Source organism: Dromaius novaehollandiae, chromosome 4 (genome assembly GCF_036370855.1).
Source record: "Dromaius novaehollandiae isolate bDroNov1 chromosome 4, bDroNov1.hap1, whole genome shotgun sequence".
NCBI classification, from domain to species: Eukaryota; Metazoa; Chordata; class Aves; order Casuariiformes; family Dromaiidae; genus Dromaius; species Dromaius novaehollandiae.
The window spans coordinates 60,322,904-60,348,415 of NC_088101.1; the positions used below are offsets into that span (position 1 = coordinate 60,322,904).

Genomic DNA, 25,512 nt, shown 5'->3' on the forward strand with positions numbered 1-25,512 from the left:
ACTCAGCCTGGTTATTATATGGTTACATGGTTACTTGGTTATCTAACTCTTCCTATCCTGATGGGTGCTGTACTGGCTGAAGGGATAAGGCGTAATGCTGATGTTTTATTTTTATTTGAATGCCATGTGGTTTTGATTTGCTGCCAAATACATTCATTTTACTTCAACCTTTTAAGTATCCCATCTCAGTAAGATCACGTTTCTTGCAGCCAAACTCCTCTATATTTTAAGCTTTCATTCTTGTTTCTATAGAACTTTTTAGGTAACTCCAACTAAAGATTACTTATGTTTGTTCTTTATTTTAGAGCTGGATTCTTTTTCCCTTTTTGTGTGTGTGAGGATATATGGGGAGAGATTTATGGGGAGAGATTTCGTATGACCTATGTGTTTAGATTGCCCTTTCCAGTAATTTCATTCACTCCTTGTTGCTCCTGTTTTCAACATTTTGTTTTGCTATTTGTTAATTGTACCACAGTCAAGACTACTGTTTGTAATTACTCAGTTGCCTCTAATGTTTACAAAACCAAACCATCCACACAATGATAGTATGTTTACAACGAACCTGTAAATTGGAGGAATGCACTATTTAAACGATAGGGAAAAAATCTAGAAAGATGTTTAGAAAATTAATTGCCACCTTAATCACCTGACATTTGAAACCTCTGAGATTTTCAAAATGTTGCTTGAGGTGCCAAAAGTCTATGAAGTCCCACAATAAAGGCCAAGATGTATTCTCTTCCTCATACCAAAATCTATTTCAGTTTTGCACTTCTGAGTTGCTTCAAACCCTCACTTGTGTTTAAGTATCAGCGGGATTCAAGCTAGGTACTGGTTGGTCTACCTGACGTGATTTGGGCTGCACCACTCATTACAAATTGCCTTCTCATCAGGAATGAAGCACATGCCAGCTGAAATATCTTATTTATTCTCTACCTGATTTGGAAAACTTATTTGAACCCATATCTCTCATTTCCCAACTCAGTTAACTAGGCTCAGGGCTTTAGGTTGTTCTGGGAGTGATCTTTTCCACTGGAGATGTTTCACTTTGTATAAGATACCTGCCTTTGTATCAGAGCATGGGCTGCTCTGATAACAGACCTGTGTTAGGTACTGCTGGACTGTAGTGCCATTCACAGTCTTTGGCCAGCTGGCCCTGTGAAGACTGATGGCTGCTCAGACAAAAGCGCTTAGATTTGGCAATCCCTAGCCCTTATGTACACTACCTGCAGTGGAGCTCATAGCTTCAAACATCCATGTCTTATTTGTGAAACATGGGGGAGGCGAAGCATGTGTGCACAGAAGGGTTGTGGACATACTCTTAGTAAAATGTGAAAGCAGTTGATAAATTCAGTAAACTGAATACAGATCTGCCAAGCTAGACAATTCAAAAATGCTGAAGGGAGACATCAGCTGAAGCCATTTCTTACCAATGCAGGTGAAACTGGTGTACCCCATCTAGAGCTCATGCTATTCCTCCTCTCCTGAAAAGAGCCACAAGATTTCCTAATAGCCCGGGATGGTGGAAACTTGAGAGAGAGAGAGCACTGCTTGTCGAGTTCATGCTCTGATTTAAAGCAGTGACATGAACTGAAGTTACTATGTTTCAGGGGTTGTCCCGACTACAAAGGTGAGTTTTCTAAGATAGGGCATGTTCCCTCAGTTCTTAGAAGGAATTGTTCTGCTTTGTGCAAATAATTAGATATTGAGCAGTGTCTTCAGCTTATGTCTGCCACATCCCATGAGTACTGCTAGGCTGTGGAATCAGGCTCTTGCTTTTTTTGTTGCTTTCTTTCTCAGTGTCTTTCTGGCCCAGGAAATTTGTAATTATTTATAGTTTGAGGAACTTGTTGGGACTTGGTTGAGAGCCAGTTCTCTAAGCTGCTTGGCAGCATTAGGGCATATGGATAGTTTCACCTTAAGGTAGAAATAAAAACAGCCAGAGAATTTTAGGTATTTACAATGTTAGGAGTTTGGGGCAAAGGAGGATTCAAGCAGATATAAATACAAAATCTGGTAATTATGATCTGGACCACAGAGACATTCAGATTAACTTTTATTGATTTAAGTGGAAGCTTGGAGCTTAAGTAACTTTGTGGAGCTTGTCCAGTATTAAAGAGATAACTGGGCACCAAAGTCCTTCTCTAACCCTACCCTTGAGTGACTTTCTCAAACTTGGCTAGATAGCCTATGATAAAGCTAAAATTACACCTCCAATTGTCACTTGTATCCAAAATAGCAGGAAAATAAACTTGATGTACAAAATAATAAAATAATAATAAAAAAATAATAATACAAAACCTTAGTTAAAAGTAGGTGTCACTGTAGAGATGAGTGAGACTTTTTGACCAGAAAGCAAATACACATTAGCCTGGAAAAAATATTTAGCTTAATGGTCAACATCCTTTCTTTCTGTAACAAAAGACATGAGTTGTCAGTAACTCTAGGTCTGTGGTACGCACTCTACATGCACTTTGTTAGAGATTGGAAAAAGAAATTTATTTCCAGCTCATATTAATAAATTGTTTTGCGGATAGGTCAGCAATAGCGAGGCTGTTGGTAGTAAAGCACTGATGTCAAGGAGGGAAGTGAATTTGTTTCTTATCACAAAGTGGACTTCTGTTTACAAGTTGAAACTATTTATGTATGCACATGTGACTTTGAAACTATTGTAATCTAACATAGTGGATAACAATTGAAGAAGCTGAGTAATTGGATAGATGAAACTGTCCTACAAAGCACCAAAACAAAATACAGACAAGAGCAGGCAGAATGGTATTTTGAAATGCTTTCATTCCTATAGATTTTGCTGCTCCTATGGCTCCACGTTGTGTGACCTCTTCTTTCCCCTATTCCACTTCAGCCAGAGAGTGTCTTCAGCTGTCAACAGACACACTAAGGAGCTTGTCAGTTAAGGGCAGCATGTTGAGTTGGAACAGTGTTTGATGGATTAAGACTCAGGCTACTTCACCTGTGCAATTTCTGGCTTATATTATGAATGAGGATTTCAAGGCCTTTGGGCAACATTGCCAAGCATGCCCTTAGAGACCATATTACAATGTCAGAACAATGTCAATTCCTGTTAAATAATTTTTATAGCAAAATAATTAAAGTAACATCAAATTTTTGACAGCATTTCCACAAAAACTCAGAAATTCTGAGTTAAGGCTCCCACAGCACTCCAAACTTGACCTTCTTTTTTGTTTTGTGTTGACATAATTAATAAACAGTGTTTCATTTTCACATTTTTTGAATGCTGTAAAAGCCCTTCAATCAAGTTACCGCCTTGCAGTGTTCTCCAGAGCACTATTTATTCTACATTAAAAATGTTTGTAAAAGAAAGATAAATTGTTTCATGCTATGCATTAGAATTGTGTATGTATATTTTAGAAGCCATGTCCCACTAAGAGACATTTTTGATGGTTTTGGATTACCTGAAACAGATTGGCTTTTATTTTAGCTGTCAAAACCATGGACTTACAGTTCTAGTTCTGTTGACTAGAAGTCTAATTAAAAAAAAAAAAAAAAGGCTTTCTTTTGTGAAGATAGTCTTGACACTTAATTATATATCCAGCTTCTTGCAAATGAACGCCTGGAACCTTGCTGCTGGTTCACTCTGAAGACTTCAAGATGGTTACTCTCCTTTCTTCTCTTCGCTTTTTTTAAACATACCTAGAACCAGCCACACACATTTTGGCCCTGCTTGCTGTGAAAAAAGCTGTAGATTCTTTTTGTGAGAGGAGGAGTGAAGAAAACCCAGATCATCCTCAGATTTGGGAAATATTCAGAAGATTTGTTTCAAGAAAGATAATTCTCCTTCAAAATTCTCCGAGGAAGAGCTCTCACATGTCTAAACCTGCCTGTCTAGCTGCCCTACATCACAAACACTGGAACCTTGGGTACTCCTTCAGTGATAAAGGCAGGCTGAGAAAGGATTTTTGAAAGAGAGCAGAAAAGTTTTGAAAACTGTCTGGCAGTCAGCATTCCAGAGGAGCTCCTTCAAAATTGAATTGTCTCTCTGAAAATGTCTAAGTTTGACAAATCGGTAAATGCTGATGAAGACCCTTTTCATCTGACTTCTTTGGCCATCTCTATCATTCAGCCTGTGATTGTTTACACTTCAGCTACTCCAAATTCTCTACCAAGCAGTTAACTTCAGCTGAGCCAGATCTTCTACTGAAGAACAAGCCAGCAGGATCTCAGACCATCAGAATGGGTATCTCGGCGGCATGAGAGGTGTCATAGTGGAATGGACCAAAGCACTGGACCAACTCTAAACTCTAACTAAGTTCTGAACTCCTAATTTTTGACAAGCCAATGATGTTGACATTGCCCACTGTGGATGCTTAATGTTAGACAGCTGAATCCAGAATTGACAAACAGGCTTGCTTCACAGTATTTACACTTCACTAAAGCTTTCTGCCTCAGTTTCCCAAGTATGGAAAAAATGAAGATAATAGAACTGTTCTCTTCAGAGAGTGGTTATTATAATTAATATTTGTAAAATTTTAAGTGTCGCTTAAACACATGCTAAACCTTCCAGATAAGGATCTATAAATCCCCTGCAACTTGGTGTATTTATTACTTTTCTAATTTCTTAATTTTTTTTTGATACTGATATCATGACAGATCAACTAAGTAAGGGGAATAAGAGGAAAGCAGTGCCTGAGAAGCCTCTGAAACAAGAACTGAGCAGCTCCTGCTATTCATACTTCTAGGCTGTTTGTTTCTTCATCTCTTTATTCTTAACTTTCTGACTATTTCCTATCAGTTTCATTTTGGCTTCCATCTTCTGAGAAACTGGCCTAAGTTAAGCCAGATAAGGCTTCTCTTTCAACAGCATTATGACCAAAGTAAGTTAAAAACAAGAACAAAAAAAGGTATTAGAATAGCCTGAATTTCAGAGCATCTCAAGTGATATTGGCATCTACATGCCATATTCTGTGTGAGACTCTTCTTCCCCATAGTGGAACCATCAGGAATGTAAACTATACTCTTATCTTTCCCTGTTGTCTCTTAGTGCATTTACTTTGTTTAACCTTCAAAAGCAATAATTCACAATAACTCAAGAACTCCCAAATATAAATGACTGAGTCTCACCCTCCCCCATGAAGGGTTTCTCTTTTAAAAACTGCTCAGGTTTTCAAAAGTACTGGGTCTCCATTGATTTAAACACTTTTGGAAACCTGGCCTTTTAGTTAGACATTTACATATAGATTTAAGAAAAAGAATTTAAGGATTATACTGGGAAAAAAAAACCTCTTATCCTTAATTTTATGCACAAAACCACATACACATGTTGCATGGACCATTTGTTAGCTGAATATATTCCTATGGCTTTTGCAGAAATATTTATGATCCAGAACTATTTGAATCTCCAGTGAGTTAGGAGGGACTCTGATGAGCTGTGCTGTTCTTGACAGAACATGAGTTATAAAAAACCTTTTACTGTGGTGTCTGGTGAATGAATTCTAGACAGAAAGTACTTCTGAAATTGTGTTTTCTGCCTCTGAATTGTTTTCAGTAAGTTACTAGTGGGATAGGATAAAGTGTATATTTTAATACAGACTTTGTTTGAAGAGTATATTCTTTCAAGATGAAAGCTGGAATATTTGTTGTAAATAATGAAGTTCACTTTTTCTCTTTATAGGTATTCAGTATACAACCCTGAGTTCAGACTTGTAATTCACGTGCATCTTTATTGTAACAGTAGGTAAACGAATAAATGAAGGAACAGACAGGAGGCTCAGATTGCTAACATTAACAGATTATAATGAATAATTGAAGACTTACTATGTTTTGGCTTTATTCCTCCCTGGGGACCAGTTTTCTTGTATGTAGGGTAGGTAGACAGTTACAAAATATTTAGAATTTTGACAGCAAATAGGCAGAAATAAAAACCTACGAGTTCCTCTTCTAATTTCCTGTGCTTTTGCCTTTCCTTTTATCTGTTTTCCTTTGTTCTGTTTTCTTCTACCCTTCCTCTTCCTTCAGTCATCTCATCTCTTGAAACTTACGAGCTTTTTTTGTCAACTTCATACTCTGTTTCAAAACATTCTGCTTTCTCCCTGCCCTGCACTCCCTGCTCTCGCTTGTGGAGAGGCAACCTGGTGGAGTGTCTGCATTCAGTCAGTAAGAACCCTTGTGTCAGGGGAGAGCAACTGGTTGCATTGAAACTCACTGCTGTCACCAATGACTGGAGCTGTGCAGCTTTAAGGCAATTTTGGCAAAAAGAAATAAAGGTGTATTACTACTTAGCCTCAGGAATGGGAATGGATGCAATCAGGGATGAATTTGCCCCAGTACTCTTACATGGATTGAAGTGCTGGTCTCAATTATGGCAGCCAGAAATGAAGCTCTTGCAGCTGATGATTACATGCTGCTTCTTCCTCCCATCCATTTTCCCCCACCCAAGTCTGGATCCTTGACTCCAAGGATAACGAGGAGCCATGATCTGAAGTATTGAATGTACAGCCAACAAGAGGAATCTACAGACTGTTGTAATAGCTTTGAACTGCATGTTGTAATCTATTTGTTCATCCTCAGTTCTGTCTTCACTGCGCATTTCTGATGGAAGTATGGATCCAGAAGTGTGTAGAACTAATATGATTGTAGTAGATGGATTTTTTTTATTGAACTTGAATGCAAGGCAAATCTAAGGACTTCATATTCTATAATTTAATATATGCAAATTGTAAAGGCATTCTCATATGTCAGATAATAAGATATCAGGTGCAAACAACTCGTAACAATAGAGTGAGGTTACAAAAAGACCATGCTTCCAACCGTAACTCTTTTTTGGGGGGACAGATTCAGATTTCCCAATTGAGTTTGTTGCCTGTAATGGAATTACTTCAGATTATACCAGTATAACTGAATATAGCTCTCTGTTATTGGGATTGTTTTCACTGTCAGTCATACATTAACACTAGTGTTTTGCATTGAATTATAATTAAGATTGCATGTTGTCATTACAGGCCAAATTTCACAATTAGTCCCTGCAGCAGTGTTTTACCCCCTGAAGAGCAGTCTGTCTTGTCACTTTTCCACTTCATCTTAGCCTGTGCCAGGTGACCATTTGGAGACAATAATCCTTTTTCTGGAGTCTCTCCCACAGGCATCATGCAGTCAGTAGTCTTCTGAGCTGTATGTGTGGTTTTCATACAATTTTCAGCCAGACCCATACTTTTGAATATTGAAAATAGTGCAGACCCAACACCTCCTGTTGTCCAGTGACTTAACCTCAGTTTGTAAACCATTTAGAGTAGGAATCAACTCTGCTTGTATATGCACCCCATATATGGGATTACAGCAGTCTCTATCAGATAAATAAACAACTCTCAGGATATGCAGGGGAAGCACACTTTTTGAACTCTCAGAGTACCTAAATGACAGCATAGTAAGAGTCAGCCTTCGTTTATTTGCTTAAAAAGCATTAGAAGCAAAAAGATTTAGAGGCAATCCTGAAAAGAAGGTGCTTTTGAGTAGGAAAGACTATATATAAATAAACATGTGTCTGCTATTGGAGTGGAGAAGGAAATGCAGGTTTCCTCAAAAGTGCAGGAATGTGCCTTCACCATTCTCCGGAAGTTTGCAGAAAGTACTGTATCACCTTGTCTCTGCTTTGGGTGCAGCTGCATCTCTTCGATACAACACTGCTCTCAGAAAAGTCTTGCTCTTGTCCGGTGGCTGGTAGAGGCTCTCTAGTCATGGGTGAGCACCGCTGATTTCTGCCGGTAGAGGGCAGTGGTTATATTGTTGGCCCCTACAATTACAAGCAAAATCTGCATATGCCACATATTTATCAAAAGATAACTTTTAACAATAAAAAAATCTAAAGCATTGATACTAAACGATACTTGAATGTGCAGCAGTATTCTTCTTAGGAAAGGGAAATTCTGAGGTGTGTCAAATTATAGATAGCTCTATTTAAATGTTCCTTTTTCAACCAACATTTGGCTTTAAGGCATAGAATTCCTTGTGCTAGTTGTCTTGATAGCTTGGCAACTGCTGTTAGAAAGTTCCTGCGAGTGCTATCCCTGTTAGCACATCATTCAATTTTGAGCCTAATTGAAAACCGAAGATAGAAAACTCAGCAATTATTTTTCCCCACAGTATAATATTTAATATTCTGATTCCATGGCTGTCTGACTTCAATGATTAGGATGCACATTTTTTCTACAGTATTTACAGTGCCACAACAATGTATCGGGAGCGTAATCTATCAGGGGAAGGAACTGTTACGTTAAAACATATGCCACCTGAAAACATGCCTAATTGAAATGTAGGGCACTGCTGAACATTACTTTTGGTGTCGTCAGTAATTGTACTGTAAGCTTTTTCCTGTCTTTGCCTTTGAAAAAGCTATTCAGGATGAAGAAAACAGCACTGAATTAGAAAGGCTTTAACAGGAATGGTCTGCAACGACAGAAATAATAGCTCTGCAACAAAGGCATTTTATGTTTGGAACTGTACTACTTTGTTAAGTCCAAGACAGTGCAGTTATTTTTGCTGGTGGTGAAGTGGGAAGTATGTGCATACTTGCTGATGGTTGTATAGTCCTTTAACCAAAATGAGCTACTCAGGAAGACCAACTCTCATCTAATAACCTCTGGTAATTGCAGAATAATTCAGTAAGCTAGAGATCACCAGTATTTACAACAGGATACTGGTTAAGAGAAGTAAATAGGGATAGGACCTTGTTCATAATGTCCCATAATTTTTTTATAGAGAGTTTGAAGAACTGTAAATTTAAAATGTTTGCTTGTTTTTTCTTTTTATATCAGACAGTATTACTGAAGTCTTCACTAACATCTATGTGACCAGTTTTGGACCTGTTTCAGACACAGATATGGTAAGTTCCTGAATCTTTTGCTTGTGTGGTAAGAGGTGTAAAAAGATATACTGTAAACTTCCTTTAAACTTGTATTCTGCTTTTACTTATTCTGAACAACTTCGGAATAATTTCACTGAAGTCAGGAAGTGCAAAATCACAGGAGATCCAAAGATGGAACTTGGTTTATAGATCTGACATGATGAGTGCATTTGTATTAGCTGTTTAGGCTGGACCAGCAATGTGTCTTTCAAGTGAATCTTCTAATTGTCCCCGCTGGCCTTGGTTCATATTGCAGAGCTGTCTGTTAGTGTGCAAACCTGATTCCTCTTGAAACTAGAAGGGAAGATGCACTGTAGGAGCACACCTAATGTAGCTAACAGTCCAAGGAGCCTGACTGGAGTTAGTCTGAAATAAACCTGAAATGTGTAGTTTGGAAATTGTTTCCTCAGCATCAGCTGTGTGGTTCTACAAATCTCTCCTCCTTTGTCTGCACCATTGAGTAACGTAGCATTCTAGGAAAAAGTCTACCAAAATAGCCAAATTCATGTAAATGTAGTCATCAGTGGATTACCTTGCAAAGTGAATTTAGGCAGAAATTTCTGTGATAATAATGGATGAAAAGATGCTTCAAAGAAGCAAGTTCATCCAGCCTTGTATTCTTAAAAGCCAAAAAACCCCAGTGAGTATTATTTTCTTGGGTACTTAGGGCTTTCATAGACACTGGGTCTTTTAGTGTCAACAGAGACCATTTCAATAAGATTCAGTGGCATTAAAAAGAAAGAAACTGACAATGTTGCTCTGGATCACAGCTTCTTATGGAAACAGCAATGGAAAAAACCCTGAGACAAGCAAATCATGTGCAGAGTAGGGAGAGTATCTTGTACTAGTGAGGAAGATCTTCATTGTTTTAACATCTCTGAAGGGAAAGAAGGGAAGGACAAAGTAGTCCAAAAGTTACTTTAGCTGCTCTTGCCGTTCTCTACTGGCTTCTTACTGTGTGATCACCCTATGAATATCTAGATTTAATAATTATTAAGAGAGCTGTTATTAAGAGAGCTATATCAGTTTAATGGACATAGGGCTATGCAAGATACAGAAAGGAGGTTATGCAGTGTAATTGTGGAGAAAAATGATCAAAATTTTTGGAAGATTTTTAAACATACATGAGTATGTATGAAAAATATAAAGTACTATCTCTGTGTATATCTGTAAGAAAAGTGAATATTTTTAAAAACATGCAATATTTATTTCTTTTATGGAAACTTTCATGTTATGCATCATACAGGAACAAGAGGCATTTTGAAGTTACAAGTTAGAATGGAACTAAATATTTCCTTTCCTTTGCTTTTTTAAAAGTATTTGCTGACTGACTAACAGGCAGTCATAGTTTTGGAGAAAGTATTCTGTCATTTTAATTTTTTTGTGGTAGTTTCAGTTTTCAAGCTTTATGTTTCCATTGTGGTGAAAACACTACTGATACTTCATATGAAAAGTTATTTCATGAATAAATACACATTTCTTTTGTCATTGCATGTGTTACCTTTTCTTGTGAGCTGTTTTGCTTAGTCATGGGAAGTTTCTGAAATGACTCATATTTTATTACGAATTAAAAATGAGTCTCCATGGCTGTATATAAAGGTGATGAGAACATCTCTTGACCTTGTTACTCTAGTATATGATGACTTCATGATCTTTACATTTACTGTACTTCTGTGAAATGGGGAGATGATGTTAACCAATTTTAAAAATATGGTACTCAGGCGCAAGGAGACTCACCCAAGGCCATGCAAGTCCTCTGTGCTGAAATGGCACTTTAATGAAAAGCTCTCTGAGCCTAATCCCAAACTGCTGGAGCAGTTTTCACATCACTGTGTAAATGGAGAAATGGTAATTGTTTGTGTAAATGGTAAATGGAAACTGTAAACTGTAAATGGTGTATGGAGAACTCTGGGCATCCATTTGCACAAATCGATATGGCAACACAAGGAGCAAGACAGTAAGGCATTATGTCATTTGATGCCATGACTCGAACTGCTCTGCTTAGAGGTGTTTACTGAAACAGAATGCTGTACATCAAAATGGCAGCTGTTACCATAATGGGTAGGTCTATTTGCAGATAAATAGACAGGTAAATAAGATCAGTTTAATACCTGCTAATACAAGTTCAAGGATTAATATAGCATCCTCAGCTGATGATTACAAAATTATTTTGAAATATATCAGCAGTCAGAAAATTTCAACATGTGAATTTTGAAACGATAATTTCCAGGTAACCACATATTCTGTCAAACATGAAGGTGACATAAGAGTACCTATCACACGCTCTTTCATTTAAGTATTTCATTACTGAATTACTAATGTAGACTACTATATAGGGGTTTTAAAGAGAGATATTTTCTTGTAAAAGTCTGAGGCTTTGGAATGTTCTCATTTTTCCAAACTTCCCCCTAAAATGTTTCATTGGAGGAATAAGTTTGATTCTTGCCCACATTCTCCTAACTCTCCAGGGAATCCCAAACTGAATCTTAGAGCTTTTCAGGAAAGTTGGGTCCTAGCCCTGAGGTCCTCCAGTATCACATCGTCAGTGAGGCCCTCAGTCACTCCAGGTTTTTAGGCTGGGCATTGCTGTTGTCCAGAACTCCTATAGTTACAAATGTCAGTAGGATTCCTTATCCTGGGACTTTTCATACTAAAGAAGGTCAGTAGACATGTGACTGCACCCTTATGCATTATCTATTTGCCATTCTTTTTTTCTGCATTGGCATCTTGTGAGGAAAACAGTGCATTGGAGAAAAGCTTATTGAAAATGGGAACAGGGCTCACTGTCATTGGAAAAGATTAGTGTGTAGTTCTAGTATGGAACAGGGAGGATGCACACTGATGATGACGTTTGGATTGGAGCTAAGGACACTGTTCTTGCACAGTGGTGTTGGTTCACGGATTTGATAAAATGTCATCCTACTCTTTATTGTTATTGATTTGATAGGAATTAGTGAGGTATTTGTTTTCCTCACTAAGTACATTAGTTCCCATTAATCACAGAATCACAGAATGGTTGAGGTTGGAAGGGACCTCTGGAGATGATCTAGTCCAACCCCCCTGCTCAAGCAGGGTCACCTAGAGCACGTTGCACAGGTTTGTGTCCAGGCAGGTTTTGAATATCTCCAGAGAAGGAGACTCTACAACCTCTCTTGGCAACCTGTTCCAGTACTCTGTCACCCTCACAGTAAAGAAGCTTTTCCTCATATTCAGATGGAACTGCCTGTGTTTCAGTTTGTGCCCGTTGCTTCTTGTCCTGTCACTGGACACCACTGAAAATAGTCTGGCTCCATCCTCTTGACACCCTCCCTTTGGATATTTGTATACATTGATAAGATCCCTTCTCATTCTTCTCTTCTCCAGGCTAAACAGGCCCAGCGCTCTCAGCCTTTCCTCCTAAGAGAGATGCTCCAGTCCCCTAATCGTCTTCGTAGCCCTCCACTGGACTCTCTCCAGTAGTCCCATGTCTCTCTTATACTGGGGAGCCCAGCACTGGACACAGTACTCCAGATGTGGCCTCACCAGGGCTGAGTAGAGGGGGAGGATCACCTCCCTCGACCTGCTGGCAACACTCTTTCTAGTGCACCCCAGGATACCATTGGCTTTCTTGGCCACAAGGGCACATTGCTGGCTCACGGTTAACTTCTTGTCCACCAGGACCCCCAGGTCCTTCTCCACAGAGCTGCTTTCCAGCAGGTCAGTCCCCAACCTGTACTGGTGCATGGAGTTATTCCTCCCTAGGTGCAGGACCCTGCCCTTCCCTTTGTTGAACTTCATGAGGTTCTTCTCCACCCAACTCTCCAGCCTGTCCATGTCTCTCCGAAGGGTAGCACAGCCCTCTGGTGTATCAGCCACTCCTCCCAGTCTTGTATCATCAGCAAACTTGCTGAGGGTGCACTCTGTCCCTTCATCCAGGTCACTGATGAATAAGTTGAACAACACTGGACCCAGTATTGACCCCTGGGGGACACCACTAGTTACAGGCCTCCAACTAGATGCATGGACAAGCCTTGGCAGTCTTTCCATGACATCTTGTGTTCAAGCCCCTGGCAGGCAACAAACCTCTCTTAGACAAGAGATCAGGACGGTGGATAGGTGCCTCTGTCCCCTGCAGCAGGGAGTCATCCGCAACAATCACTTGCCGCTTCTTCCAGGTGTTCCCGCAAGGCACAGGGTCTGTAGGCCCAGCTGCTTCCCTTGAAGCCATGCCCAGCTCCTCCTCAGCCTGGAGGGCACTAAACCTGTTCCTCGATCCAATTCCTCTTCAGGAGGAGTAACAGCCTTTCTCCTTCTGTGAGAACTGACCAGTTTCCAGCCTTCTTCTACAGTGTTATGATGTATTGTTTCACATGGCACAAAGCCTTCCAGCAAGTCCACTGCTGTGGGGGGTTGGGATTCCTGGAGCTGTATGGTCTCTGAGAACACCCTGTCTATCTCTTGCTCATCTCCATGGGTGCTGTGCAGTCTACTGACTTCCCCTCTTAACTCCTTTACCTGACAACGCAACTTGTCAGCAACAGCACACCTTCTGCAGGAGAGCTGACTGTCAGCCCAGGCGTCACGGAGAGGCCCCAAGCACTCCCTGCAGCCTGAGACCTGTGACAATAATAATATTGTATTGTGTGCAACCTACAACTCAGTATGATTTCCCAAGTGTAGGGTTTTATTTAAATTCCCTGTATTTTTCCATCTATCTTAATTTTGCCAAAAAGAAATTAAGTCCAGGGGAACTTGATCTGTCGCTGATTTCAGGCTGGATGAAATTGCAGTTGATAAATATAGCATGTAAAAGCTGAAATTGAATTTTTTTCTACAAATATGTTTGATTCTCATTGTGGATTAACATTTTGACTGATTTAAAAAAATTCAGCTCTCTCTTTGCCCAAAATAGTCAGCTCCCTAATCTGTTGAATGTTGGCCAGAAGTCTTCTGCAAACTGTACTTCAAATGAACAGCTGCAACTAAAATATGGATGGTACCCATATTAGATGTATTTTAAAAATGCTATTATATATTAACCACAGAATTTAATGTCAAAAAGAATGGCACCATATAAGAGGTGTTTTCAGTTTCATTTTGCAGACTAATGAGAATCAAGGAAGAGAAACCAAAAAATGGGATTAAACAGATTCTACCGTCAGTGTTTTGTCTTTTTGTGGTGTTGTTTCTCAGAAATGTTTAAGTTCAGTATTATAATGCTGTGCCTTACAGGCTTCCAACTAGATCAGTGATACAAATTTCTTTTGACACTAGCCTAAGAGAAGAAAAGCTGTGTTATTAAAAAAAAAAAAAAGAAGAAGAAGAAGAAGCTGAACAGTAAAAGTGAAAAACAAAACATCTCTGAATTGTTAATACCATAATTTTCTAAGGAGAATTGTAAGGCTAAATTGTGATTAAAGTGGCTAATGACAACATTTATAACTAAATAAAAATCTTTACTTTTTGAAAATTCTAAAGGTGAAGGATAATTAAATTTTGGATGGAATATGGTCTACAGGATGGCAAAATGGGAATGATTTAATTTAAGCAATTAAAACTCATTCTTTCTCTTTTTTTTTTCAAAATTTATAAATACTATTGTCTGGTGGATCAACATAGCTTTATATATATGCTGATATGTGCTTTTACTGCTTTTTCTCAGAATTACTTTCTCTCTGGGCTCTCTTGACACTTTGTCATCTAAAATTTCCCAGACAGCCATAACTGCTTGATCTCCTTGAGAGAAAAAAGTTATAAATAATATATGAAAAATACAGTATTTATTTTTCCAGCAATGGTTATTGTTTGTAAGACATGACATATAGCCACTGAGACTATATGCGGTCTACTGCTCTGCTAAGCTCAGCTAAGTTTTTATCAAGTGCTGCCTCACAGTAGCTTTCTGATTGTCGCTGGGAGCAGTCCCTCCTACTTTCCTGCAATAGATGGCTAGTAGGTGGCAGGACCTGAATAAACATGTGCAAAACCTGAATCACTTTTGGTTTGAATATTAAAACTAACTAGCTTTCTGACAATTTTCAACTTTCAACCCTGGCTTTGCACTGACTTTGCAGAGCTTATTTTTATTGTGGTCGCATCCTATTTTTCCCTATTTATTTTTACACAACAATTTTTTGTCATTTCTTGCTGATTCCCATGTAGTTTCTCACTCTAGAATCAAGAAGCATGAACATTTTTCTGCAGAGCTGGTCATACCCAGCCAGTTCACTGCTACACATCCTTCCATGTTGTCAGTTTGCAATTAAACTTCTAATAAGCTTTTCTGATTTTTCAAATATGGCCAATACACAAATTTTCAATGAAGGCTGAAGGTCAAACCCAGAAATCACCACAAGGGTTGTTACAGAATCTCTTGCTACAATTTAGGATAGTTTTTCAGAGGGAGTAGCTGAGCTGTGCATCACATTTCCTTTTCCATGGCTATTTTTAAGATTTCTTCATTCCATTTTATATTTCAGCTTCTGTTTATTCTACTGAACCTTAACATTTTAGCTGTTTCAAAGCCTGGTATTAGCTATGGCTCTTCAGAGAGGTGCTGTAGAGGGGATGTATGATGTGTAAGTCATGACAGAATAAGGGAATGCTGCAAGCTGATTGTTTTCACAAAGGTAAAAAGAAAAAATACTGCAATTATTTTACTGCAGATTTTATTTTAATTCAATAACAGAAGAGCAACTGAGATTAAAAGGCAAACAAGTGATAGGTACACTTGGTTGTCTTTAGTGTTTGGGAGCATCCAGTTTGTCCTTTTATTATGGGAATGTTTCTGAAAAACTAGTAAATTGGTCACTGTCTTCCCTTGTATCATAGGCCCAGATCATTGCCTTTGCAAGTTAAATCTATAGGCTGAAATTTAAGAAGGGTATCTCACATGATCTCTTGCAAAACTTCTTTCATTCTGTTGGGAAGGATTGTTCCCTTGTGCAGCAGCCTGTCACCTGGATCATTATTGGAGATTCATTTGTCGGAGACTGTGTCCAAGCGCTTCACTGACATTAGCTCCCAGTGGTACCTCCCATTTGCATTCCTGTCCCTGGCACCAGGCATCCATTGTGTTTCCAGGATTGCTTTTTCTCCACGGCTGAACAGAAAAGGGTAATGAGATATGTTTGTGTTTTCAGTGATAGTGTTATGGATAATATGCTGTAGTCTCTTTTCTAAGTAATCCCTATTTATGTCTTTCCCATTCCTGTTATCCCTGCTTAGTGCTTATTTTAGACCCTGAGCTCATTCTCCATCAGATCTATGGAAAGGAAGAGAAAGAAATTTGTGCAGAAAAGGTCTTTCTCACAAATGGATATGAATAGGAAGATGTTCTCTTCCCCCAGACACTATCATTCAGACTAGTTAATTGCATTTTTTCAGATTTTTTCAAATACTACAAGTTTAAATAAAATGCTTGAACAAAAATGACTGAAGTTGGAAGAAGAAGCAGAAATAAAAGGCTTGGAATGAATTCTTCAAACAGAGAAAAATCATGCTACAATTCCCTAGAAATATACCACCCTTTCTTCAGAGTATTAAAGGTCGTATACCTGACAGATATTATTTATATAGTTAAAAATAAATACAATTAAAAATACAAATTCCTTTGAAATGTAGTGATAGCTAGGACAATGTGTAAGTTTTTAACAGGGGCTTTAAGGGTTTTGATTTAAAAAAAAAATGCAGTTTCAAACCACAGCCCTTTTCCATAAGGGAGTTTCTCCAGAATATTTCCAGGGGCAGCTGATGTTGTGACAAAATGCCTACTTCAATATTGGTAAGAATTCTATTTGGACCTGCCAAAGACCCAAAAGAAATACCTGGCTATTATCTCCCTCTGTGTTCTATATGTAGATCAGAAGGTATGTTTTGGAGAAATGGACTCAATTTATACATCTGTACAGTGGGATTTTACTGTTAGATACCCAGCTAATGAAATATGCCATCTCTACAGAGCCTGAGTAGTCACTGTTTGTGATTGGAGTGTGGAGGGATGTTTGGAGGAGAGAAAAATTGCATCCCAAAATCTTTTGTATGCTGTGGCTCCATCATCAGCTACAGTCCTGATACTTAGACAATAAGTGTTTTAGAGAAAAGAGAAGCAGAAAGTGGGACAGAGGTGGCAGAAACATAATTTTTCCAGTCTTTTAGGTAGGCCTAGGTGATGCCAGAACAGGGACCATCTAACTGTGTTTCTCAAATACTGTGGGGTTTTTGCAGAATGTTGTAGTGCATTAGCCTTTGTGTACATCATATGTACCACAACAAACAAAAACATTGTGTTCGTCCTAATGTAAAACTCATTTCAGCATTTACTCAGAAACTAGATCCAAATGCTTAGTGAGGAATTTTGGTAAATTAACTTGAAGGAACAGCATTACACACTTGCAGCTCTCATCACATGTGCAAGTATCAGATCATAGCGGGAATTCAGATATGTGTGAAATGCTTAGCGATCAGATAGATGAGTTTACTTTGAATAACTGCATTTTTTGAGTCTCTTGCCTATGACAGCTCCTTTAATTTCATGGAAATGGTTTTGATCGTTGGTTGCATACTATCCATATTAGTATGCAACAATATTGGTTGCATATTAATATTGTTAATTGTTTTTAAACTAAACTGAAGGGAAAACGACTTTGCCTTAAGGAAAGTAAAAGGCAGATATGATATCAAGAACAATGCTTTTTAAGAAATAAAATTAAGAAATTATGCTAGTGTGAAAAAAAATATTAAAACGAAGCCCCTATGATAGCCAGGCAAGAATTAAGACCATGAATCTCTTGTGTTTATCTCAGCAATGTTTTAATAACAATATCTTCGACTGTCATGAAGGAATTGGTAAAAAAAAAAAAAAAAAAAAAAAAAAATACGTGGGCTGTTTCCACTTTCCTTATTTTTGAAATTTTACATTTGCCTTTTAAAGTTTTATATTTTACAATGCTTAAAATTTGTGTTCATGATTATGTATGTGTGCTAGTTAAGGGCTTTAACAGTAGACAAGGAAAGGCCAAACTTCCTATAGAGAATTGATTCAGAAAAATCTGCACAAGTGGAAGTCTGGCTTGAACTGTTCACTAAATAAAAAGCTGTGTTCCAGGAGGTGATTGATAAAATGTTTAGTCTGCTCCACGACAATACTGCTTGCTACTTGCCATGCACAATTTTTGAAGTGTTTGGAACACTTCCATTTCCACTCCAGAAGGAAAGACTGCCAAAATCTGCCAACCATGAGCTGAGAGGATGAGAGTAATGTTTTTTTTTTTTGCTCTGAACTTCTCCTATACAAATCTAGCCTTAAGAATAAGGAATACTGTCCTGTAAGGGAAAAGGATTGCTTATACCCAAGTAAGTTAAAGCTTCTCCCAGAGATACTAATGTCTTTAGTTATGTTTCGAAAGTCAGCCCCAACTACTACATATTAAGAGGAATGCAATTATTTCACCATTTTATTCTTCTGACCAGTGAACTGGCAGAGGCTAAGTGCTTCTAGCACTGTAATAAGAGTCTCATTCTCTGTCCCTAAAATTTCATGGAGGCTGGTATAATACATATTTGACAGTTTATGTTTAATTGTACTGTGTTAGAGTCTGGCTGTGAAGGCATCATTTCAGACACAAATCAGCAAGGAGCATTTGAATGTCTGGAAATCATCACAGAAGACCTTTATAGTTTTGGAAGTAAGATCTTGTGGTTTTATGGAGATACTGTGCTGGAAATAGTTTGGTACTGTCCAATGCTAACACATTTCTTTTTCACATAGGAAAGTATCTGTAGATTGTATAAAACAGATGTCAGGTATTAATTTGGGTCTTTGTCTCTAGAATCCAGATTTGCATTTCTAACAGAATATTAGCTGTGCTTGAAAAGTAAGCATTACCAACATTTATGACAAAGTGATTACCGTTTTAAATAGGAAATAATTACAAAATCTTCATATAATCTTTTGGTAAATGCTAACTTTTTAACACATTGCTTATGTTCAAAATACTTGAATAGTTTCCTTTTCATTTTTGTTCTGTATAGTAATTATTGCAGGGATATTCATGATCATAAGTAGAATGGATTTGGTTCATGAGGGAACCTGGATCAGTGAATATAGCACCAGGGTATAAGAGGCCTGGGTTGTACTTTGGTGCTGCTAATCACATAAGTTAATTTCATCCCAGTGCCTTGGTTTCCCTTCATATAAAACTGAGATTGCAATAAGTCTTTTGCAAAATACATTGAGATCTATAGAGAGAAAAGTTATATAAGAACTATGTGACATTTTATTACTGTTATGGTGAGTGGAAGAAGATGGTCATGATCATTCTCACTAAAGCTTGGTTTATTCCCTTTTTCCATCTTCTAAATGGGATGTTCTGTAAAACAAAGATTTCCAGTGTGGATTGGATGGAAATTTGCCAATGGAGAAATTAGAATTACCTGTGGATCAGTCAGAGACTTACCAGTGGGATCTTTCAAGGCTGCAGCTCCAATTCTCCCCTGCTTATTCCTCTCCTTAGGCAGTTGCCATGCATCAGATGTTTTTTTGAAATGTTGCTGTTTTGATTTAGTGGCATTTCTTGTCTGCTTTTTTTCTCTTTTATACTGTAATTTTCTCCATAGATGATGGAAGACTGAAGGAGCAGGATCTTTGAAATTCTTTATTGATGGACACATTGGAAAAACTTAAGATATATATTTCATCTCTCTGTGTGTATGGGGATATTTGTCAAAGGAACTTGCAGGAATTATCACACACTACTGTTGAATTTCAGTGGGATTTCAAAGTTCTGCTCCCTCAGGCTCTTTTGAAGGCCCTTGAAGTCTTATTCCCACAGGCTCTTCTTCCCACTTTTTTATACCCCAACCGTCAATCTTCTGATACATGGCAATGATTTCTTTTATTGAATATTCAGTACAGGTTATCTATTTGAAATAAGACAAAACCTCTCAGACAGAAATCATAAAGAAGCTTTTAGGGCAATTGTTTTCTTTGAATTACCTGGTATTTCTAGTCAGATCTCATGTATTCCACTGTGTCTTCAAGCACACAGTTCCTGCTGCCCTTGATTGTCCTTGATTTTGTGTGATTTCTAATCTTCCTTGGTGCACGATGGGACTGTTAAGTAACTTGCAATTTATAAATAGTTTTTTAAGTCATAAGATATTTAGCAAATAGAACAACGTATAAATCAGCACATAAAACAGGACACTTCAGTGTGGTCTGTCATAGAGAAATGGGCAAATTGTTGTTTGGGAATGTCTCTGGCAGTGATGAGACACAGAAAAAGATCAGGTATAATGTGCAAATGAAATTAAAAATTCCTGATTAAAACTGCCTGCTCCCTTTGCCATCCTCTTTCAGCTAACAGAATGCTCTTTCCTTTTCCACCTGCTTCCCTTAGCCCCTGGCCCTGATCTGGAAAGATCCTGCCAGCTCCTGGGCTTGCAGAGGAAGAGGAGCTGGGGAAGCTGTCTGTCGCTTCTCGTTGCCTACTCGCTCAGCAGTCCTTTGTATAACCGTATGATTGACTGAGGCAAACCGATGCAAACCAGTGCACAAGGGAGCCAGTAAAAAGTCATGGGATCCAATAAGTTCTCTGAAACCACTTTTAACTCTCTTCCTTGTATTGTTTGGATTTTATTAGGACTGCTCCACTGAAGGATAGCGTACTTATAAAACAATTTGCTTAACTGTTGCATTTGCAAAGTAATTGCAGTGGTACAGACTGTTATAACATACTAATAATTTGAAAGTATGGGTCCGTTTTACATCTGTCCAGCAAAACTGAAATTGCACTAAGGCAGCATTTGCCACTACACAATATAGTTTCCTACAAAATTTTCATGTTGTTGGAATTACAGTTCATACAGTGCTCATAGTTACAAACTACTCAATCAATTTACTCGTAGAGTTTGAAGTTAGTTGATGACCTTATATTGTCAATGTTTAATCAGTATCTTCTTTTTTTTTATTTAGAATAGCAACAAAAAGTAGCAGATGGAATATCTAGCCAGAGTGACAGAGGCATCTACTATAGGTCATCAATTGCTTTTTCCTTGCATCCTGTTCTTCAGACTACGCTTCCTTCACAATATTAGGAATCAGCGTAAAATTCTGTTTATCAGTCCTTACCTATGCAGTTAATGTGTCACCTTTTGTTCATCAGCTATCAAGGAAGAGCTAGAATCCACTTTTCTTTGTCTATGTGCTTATGCTAATAAAATCCTTATCTATAGAAGGGCCTTACTAATGGTTTATTTTCCCTTTGGAAAAAAATCTCTCTTCTGTGAATTTCCCTGGATGTACTGTAATGTTTTTGGATAGTCTTGTTTCCTTTGTTTGAAATTCAGCCGTTCTCTGTGCTCTTGAAATGCTGGATTACTTTCCTACAGCTGCATCTACTGCAAGGATCGTTTAATATCCTTTTGTATCTTTTTTCATACTTCTTAATGTAAAATATCTATATTTATTGAAATTATCTTTCGCACAGATAATATAGGTACCAGCTACAGAAATCTAAATAATGGAAGGGTTCAGAAGGCAAACAATGTTTCGCAATCACGAAGACGAATGTCATACCCTTAATATCTTGAGTTCCTCTCAGTGTTGTACAATTTCATGTGATGGTTTTTCTCCCTATCATACAGTTCTACCAAGAGATTCTTGCTACCATTGCTTTTCTTTTCTCATATTCAAAAAGGAGATTAATGTTTCATTGTGTCAAAAAAGCATATTTTTGTTCCATTGTAGGAATACACAATAGATGTTTTCTTCCGTCAGAGATGGAAGGATGAGAGATTAAAATTTAAGGGCCCAATGAACATTCTTCGATTGAACAACTTAATGGCCAGCAAAATCTGGACCCCAGATACATTTTTTCACAATGGGAAGAAGTCGGTGGCTCATAACATGACAATGCCAAACAAGCTTCTACGAATCCAAGATGATGGAACTCTCTTGTACACCATGAGGTATGCCTTTCCATCTGTTCTCATGTTATTTTTTGATATGATTTTTTCAAAAAACAATTAAATAAGGTTCCCAGAAGGCTTTCCTTATTTGTGGCTCAGCAGAAACAATACTAGGAAAATGTATGTTTTGTTTCCATTTCTCCTGCAGGTCTGTTGGGTGATTTTGAACAGATTAGTTTTCCTGCATGTTCCTCAGTTTTCATGCCTGTAAATGCATTAAAAGATGCTGACCATTTGCTTTGAGATCTTTAGATGGGAAGGATTGTACAAGAATTGTTAAAACACTCAGAGTTTACCAACTCCATATTAGAATGTTTAAACTAGCATATGACTTCTGCTGAAGGCCTGTTAATGTATACATTGAAGTAATCATGTGAGCCATTGAGCAAATTTATTACTGAGATCAATGGCAACAACAAGAGGAAGAAGAAAGGGTTAATAGGGACTCAAATTCTTCCCAGCAAGAACTGCAAGGAAAACAGATCTTTCTCTCTAGTAACAGTTTCTGTATATTCAATTGTAATATTTTACTTAGAGTTTAATTTTTAATTTTTTCATGCTGTGCATGATTAGCAGCTAAGATAAATATTTAGCTAGTAAAATGTATTAAATTGTTAATTTGGTTGGAAAATAATTTATAAAAACTACAAACATCATGTATGCATAGGCATAAGCAATGTTTTTGTAAGACTGATTTCTTTTTTGATTACTGTTTTTGCAATAATGTTATCTATACCATTGAAACTATGTTATTCAGATTTTCAGAAACTTAGTTTTCTTTGTTTTTCTTTGAATGTATTTAATAAATTGAATCACTTGTGAAAGCAGACTTAAAATCCTCAGCTTCAGTAAGATACAAAGTTTGAGCCATAAAGCAAACGTGTACTATGCAATCTTCTTCATTCAGCCATGCCAGCATAGACTACTAATCATATTGAATGATGTGGTGGTTGGAGATGCTCAGAATAGTTTGCTGCAAATAAATTGAGACCCCATTTTTAGTATTTTTGCTTGGGCTCAAATCAGTGTTTGAACATGTCTTTGTATAAACTGAAATTTTTACCTTCCAAGAAGTATTCCAGTCATCTGCGATAAAAAATAAGAAATACAGTTTGAAATAATTTTGAAGATTTATTTTTTAAATAAGATGGGTCATGTCAGCTAGAATTAACAGGCTATTTTATATTACTTTTAAGTTCATGACTTGTAAGTATGTTGCTTCTGAGGACATGAAATTCATGTCTAAACTGCTTTCATGTTATAGATTTTAAACAGTCATTTTTATCTGTGCCTATTTGAAATGGTAGTGTGATTTATAACAGAGGTTCATGAAATTCTTTCCTGTGTCTCCAGCTGTTTTCTCACTCTTCTCTCTCCTCTTTATTTCCCCCAATTTCAGAACCAATTTCCTGGGGAGTGGGGGAATAGAAATATGGTATATTTTTTGGTGAAGGGAAGGTAGGATGGCAGAACATAGTGGGGAATACAGTAAGTAGGGGCAACTGGGAGTACAGGAAGATGTAACTGATATTTGAGGACGGATGAAGAGAGATGGAAAAATACTGAAAAAATCTCCACCCAGAGGTGACTTATAGGATAAGAAACAGGAACAGAGTAGTTCTTTTTCTTTTTTCTTGAATTAAAAATAATGAGAAACAAAAGTCTGAGAAAAGTTTTTTTCAAACTGTTTTAATTTTTTTTTTGTATTTATACCCATATTTAATACTAATTATTAATAATATTTCTGGTAATATTAATAATATTTCTGGTAATATTTCACAAAATGAGCAAAAATTAATGCATTCTTAACATATTGTCATGCTTATATATAAATAAAAATACTGATCAGTAGTATCATGGAGAATGAGTAAGAATATATCTTTTGAAAAAAAAAAACCACAAGCGCTTTTTTATACACCTTCCATTCAAACTGTAAAAAAAAATGCTCAGAAAACTGTGGAGCACAGTCCTTTGGTAAATCAGCTGTATTTTATGTGCTTTTTTAATGAGCTTTTGAGAGCCATATAATCACACATGTACCTCAGAATATTTTGAGGAGAAAATAACTGTTCTTAACAGCCTGCAGTTATATAATTTATATTTTCATTTAAATGGCCTTTTCTCAGTTTTGAGGTCAGATGTTTTAAGTTTTTCATGTGATAAGTCAATGTCTTCTGAAGGAACACATAAAAGGGAAGAAGCAAGAGCTGATTGAAATTCTAATTAGTTTAATATAACATTTCAGTTTCATCTCCTAAATCAGCATGAGCTCTGTTCATTTTTGTGGAATTGATTTTCTTGTCCTGCTAACTGACTTAAATGCATAATGGGCTTTTGACTTTAAGACTTACAGTCCAAGCTGAATGTCCAATGCACTTGGAGGACTTTCCTATGGATGCTCATTCGTGCCCACTGAAATTTGGCAGCTGTAAGTACCGAACCAGAAGTATAGACTTTGGTTAGTGAATATCTAACATTGCTTAGCATCACTTTGTTTCACAAAGTTGATACAGGAGAGGTTTAAAACACAAGAGAGTACTTTTTTTTAAGTTTTAATCAAATATATTGAAATGTTTTCTCTGTTCATTGTTGTGTCTTTTAATGTATTTGAGAGCTTTCTTGACTCCATTTAACAACAAATATTATGGACCTAATTCAGCACTGCACTAATCTGTTTTCATTCCAGTATGCCAAACCATACTGATGAATGCAGACCTGTGAGTAAAATGTACATATTGTATTAATAAACACCACATTAAAGACTTTGAAGAATGCCTTAACATTTGTTTTCATTTATTGAAATATTTATTTTCTCTTTATTATTAATGATATTTGTTTTTTATATTCTTAAACAATGAAGGCAACAACAGATGGCTTCTTGTGATAAAAATTTTCACTAATCAGCACATCTTCATGTTAAATAAGTGGACTTTGATCTCACTGGTATTTTTATATCGATACAGCTTCATTTACCTACATTGCATTCTTTCTTCTTCTTCTTCTTCTTGGTGAATTAGGTCCACAGTGTGTATATTACCTAGATTTTGTACACTGAAAACTTTTCTTTTTTTTTTTTTTCTCCTTTGGCTGCAGCATTGATTCTCTACCAGCCCCAGAAAAGGACATGGGTTTTTGAGGAAGGTGGTTAATACCTTTGAGTTCTGGCTGATTCTATATTAATTGCAGCTGCTGCAGGTTGCAAAACAAATGCTGTGCTGTCACTAATGGCATCATTCACCAGAGCTCATCATTTTTCAGAGCATTGTGCACACTCTGTCCATAACTGATATGTCCCCTTTCCCTGGCGTTGGAGGGTGGGGGGCAGTTCAGGGAGGAAGGACCTTAAACCAAATCTGTGCTTCTGAAGATTGTTCTGCTAAAGGGAGATCCTAGCTATAGAGATAAAAGGTCATTAGAATTAATAAAATCTTTGTCATGAAGCCTTCTTTTGCTCTAAATATTATATTACATGCTTAACTAAATAACACCAGAAATGTTAGCTGAAATCAACTACTGACTAACTATTTTTATGCATGCACACAGTGTAAAATATGTTTGATTTATAAGGGGCGGAACTAGTACTCTGAATTCAAAACAGAAAACTTACAACCCCAAATTTAGCCTCAGAATAACTGGAAAAAAAACATAATAATGAAACCAGTACTGAGGCCAAGAGGCTCCTTTATATTAGG

At 37.3% G+C, this 25,512-nt stretch overlaps 1 protein-coding gene across 2 annotated transcripts in view; it reads left to right on the forward strand.

Moving 5' to 3' along the window:
- Positions 1–25,512, forward strand: part of GABRA2 (gamma-aminobutyric acid type A receptor subunit alpha2) — a 68,398-nt gene that overhangs the window by 17,460 nt on the left and 25,426 nt on the right. For both annotated transcript variants that reach the window (XM_064511202.1, XM_026093773.2), the window contains 3 exons: positions 8,784–8,851; positions 21,600–21,820; positions 24,166–24,248. In XM_064511202.1, the coding sequence (XP_064367272.1) occupies positions 8,784–8,851; positions 21,600–21,820; positions 24,166–24,248 (372 nt within the window). The remainder of the gene's footprint in view (positions 1–8,783; positions 8,852–21,599; positions 21,821–24,165; positions 24,249–25,512) is intronic.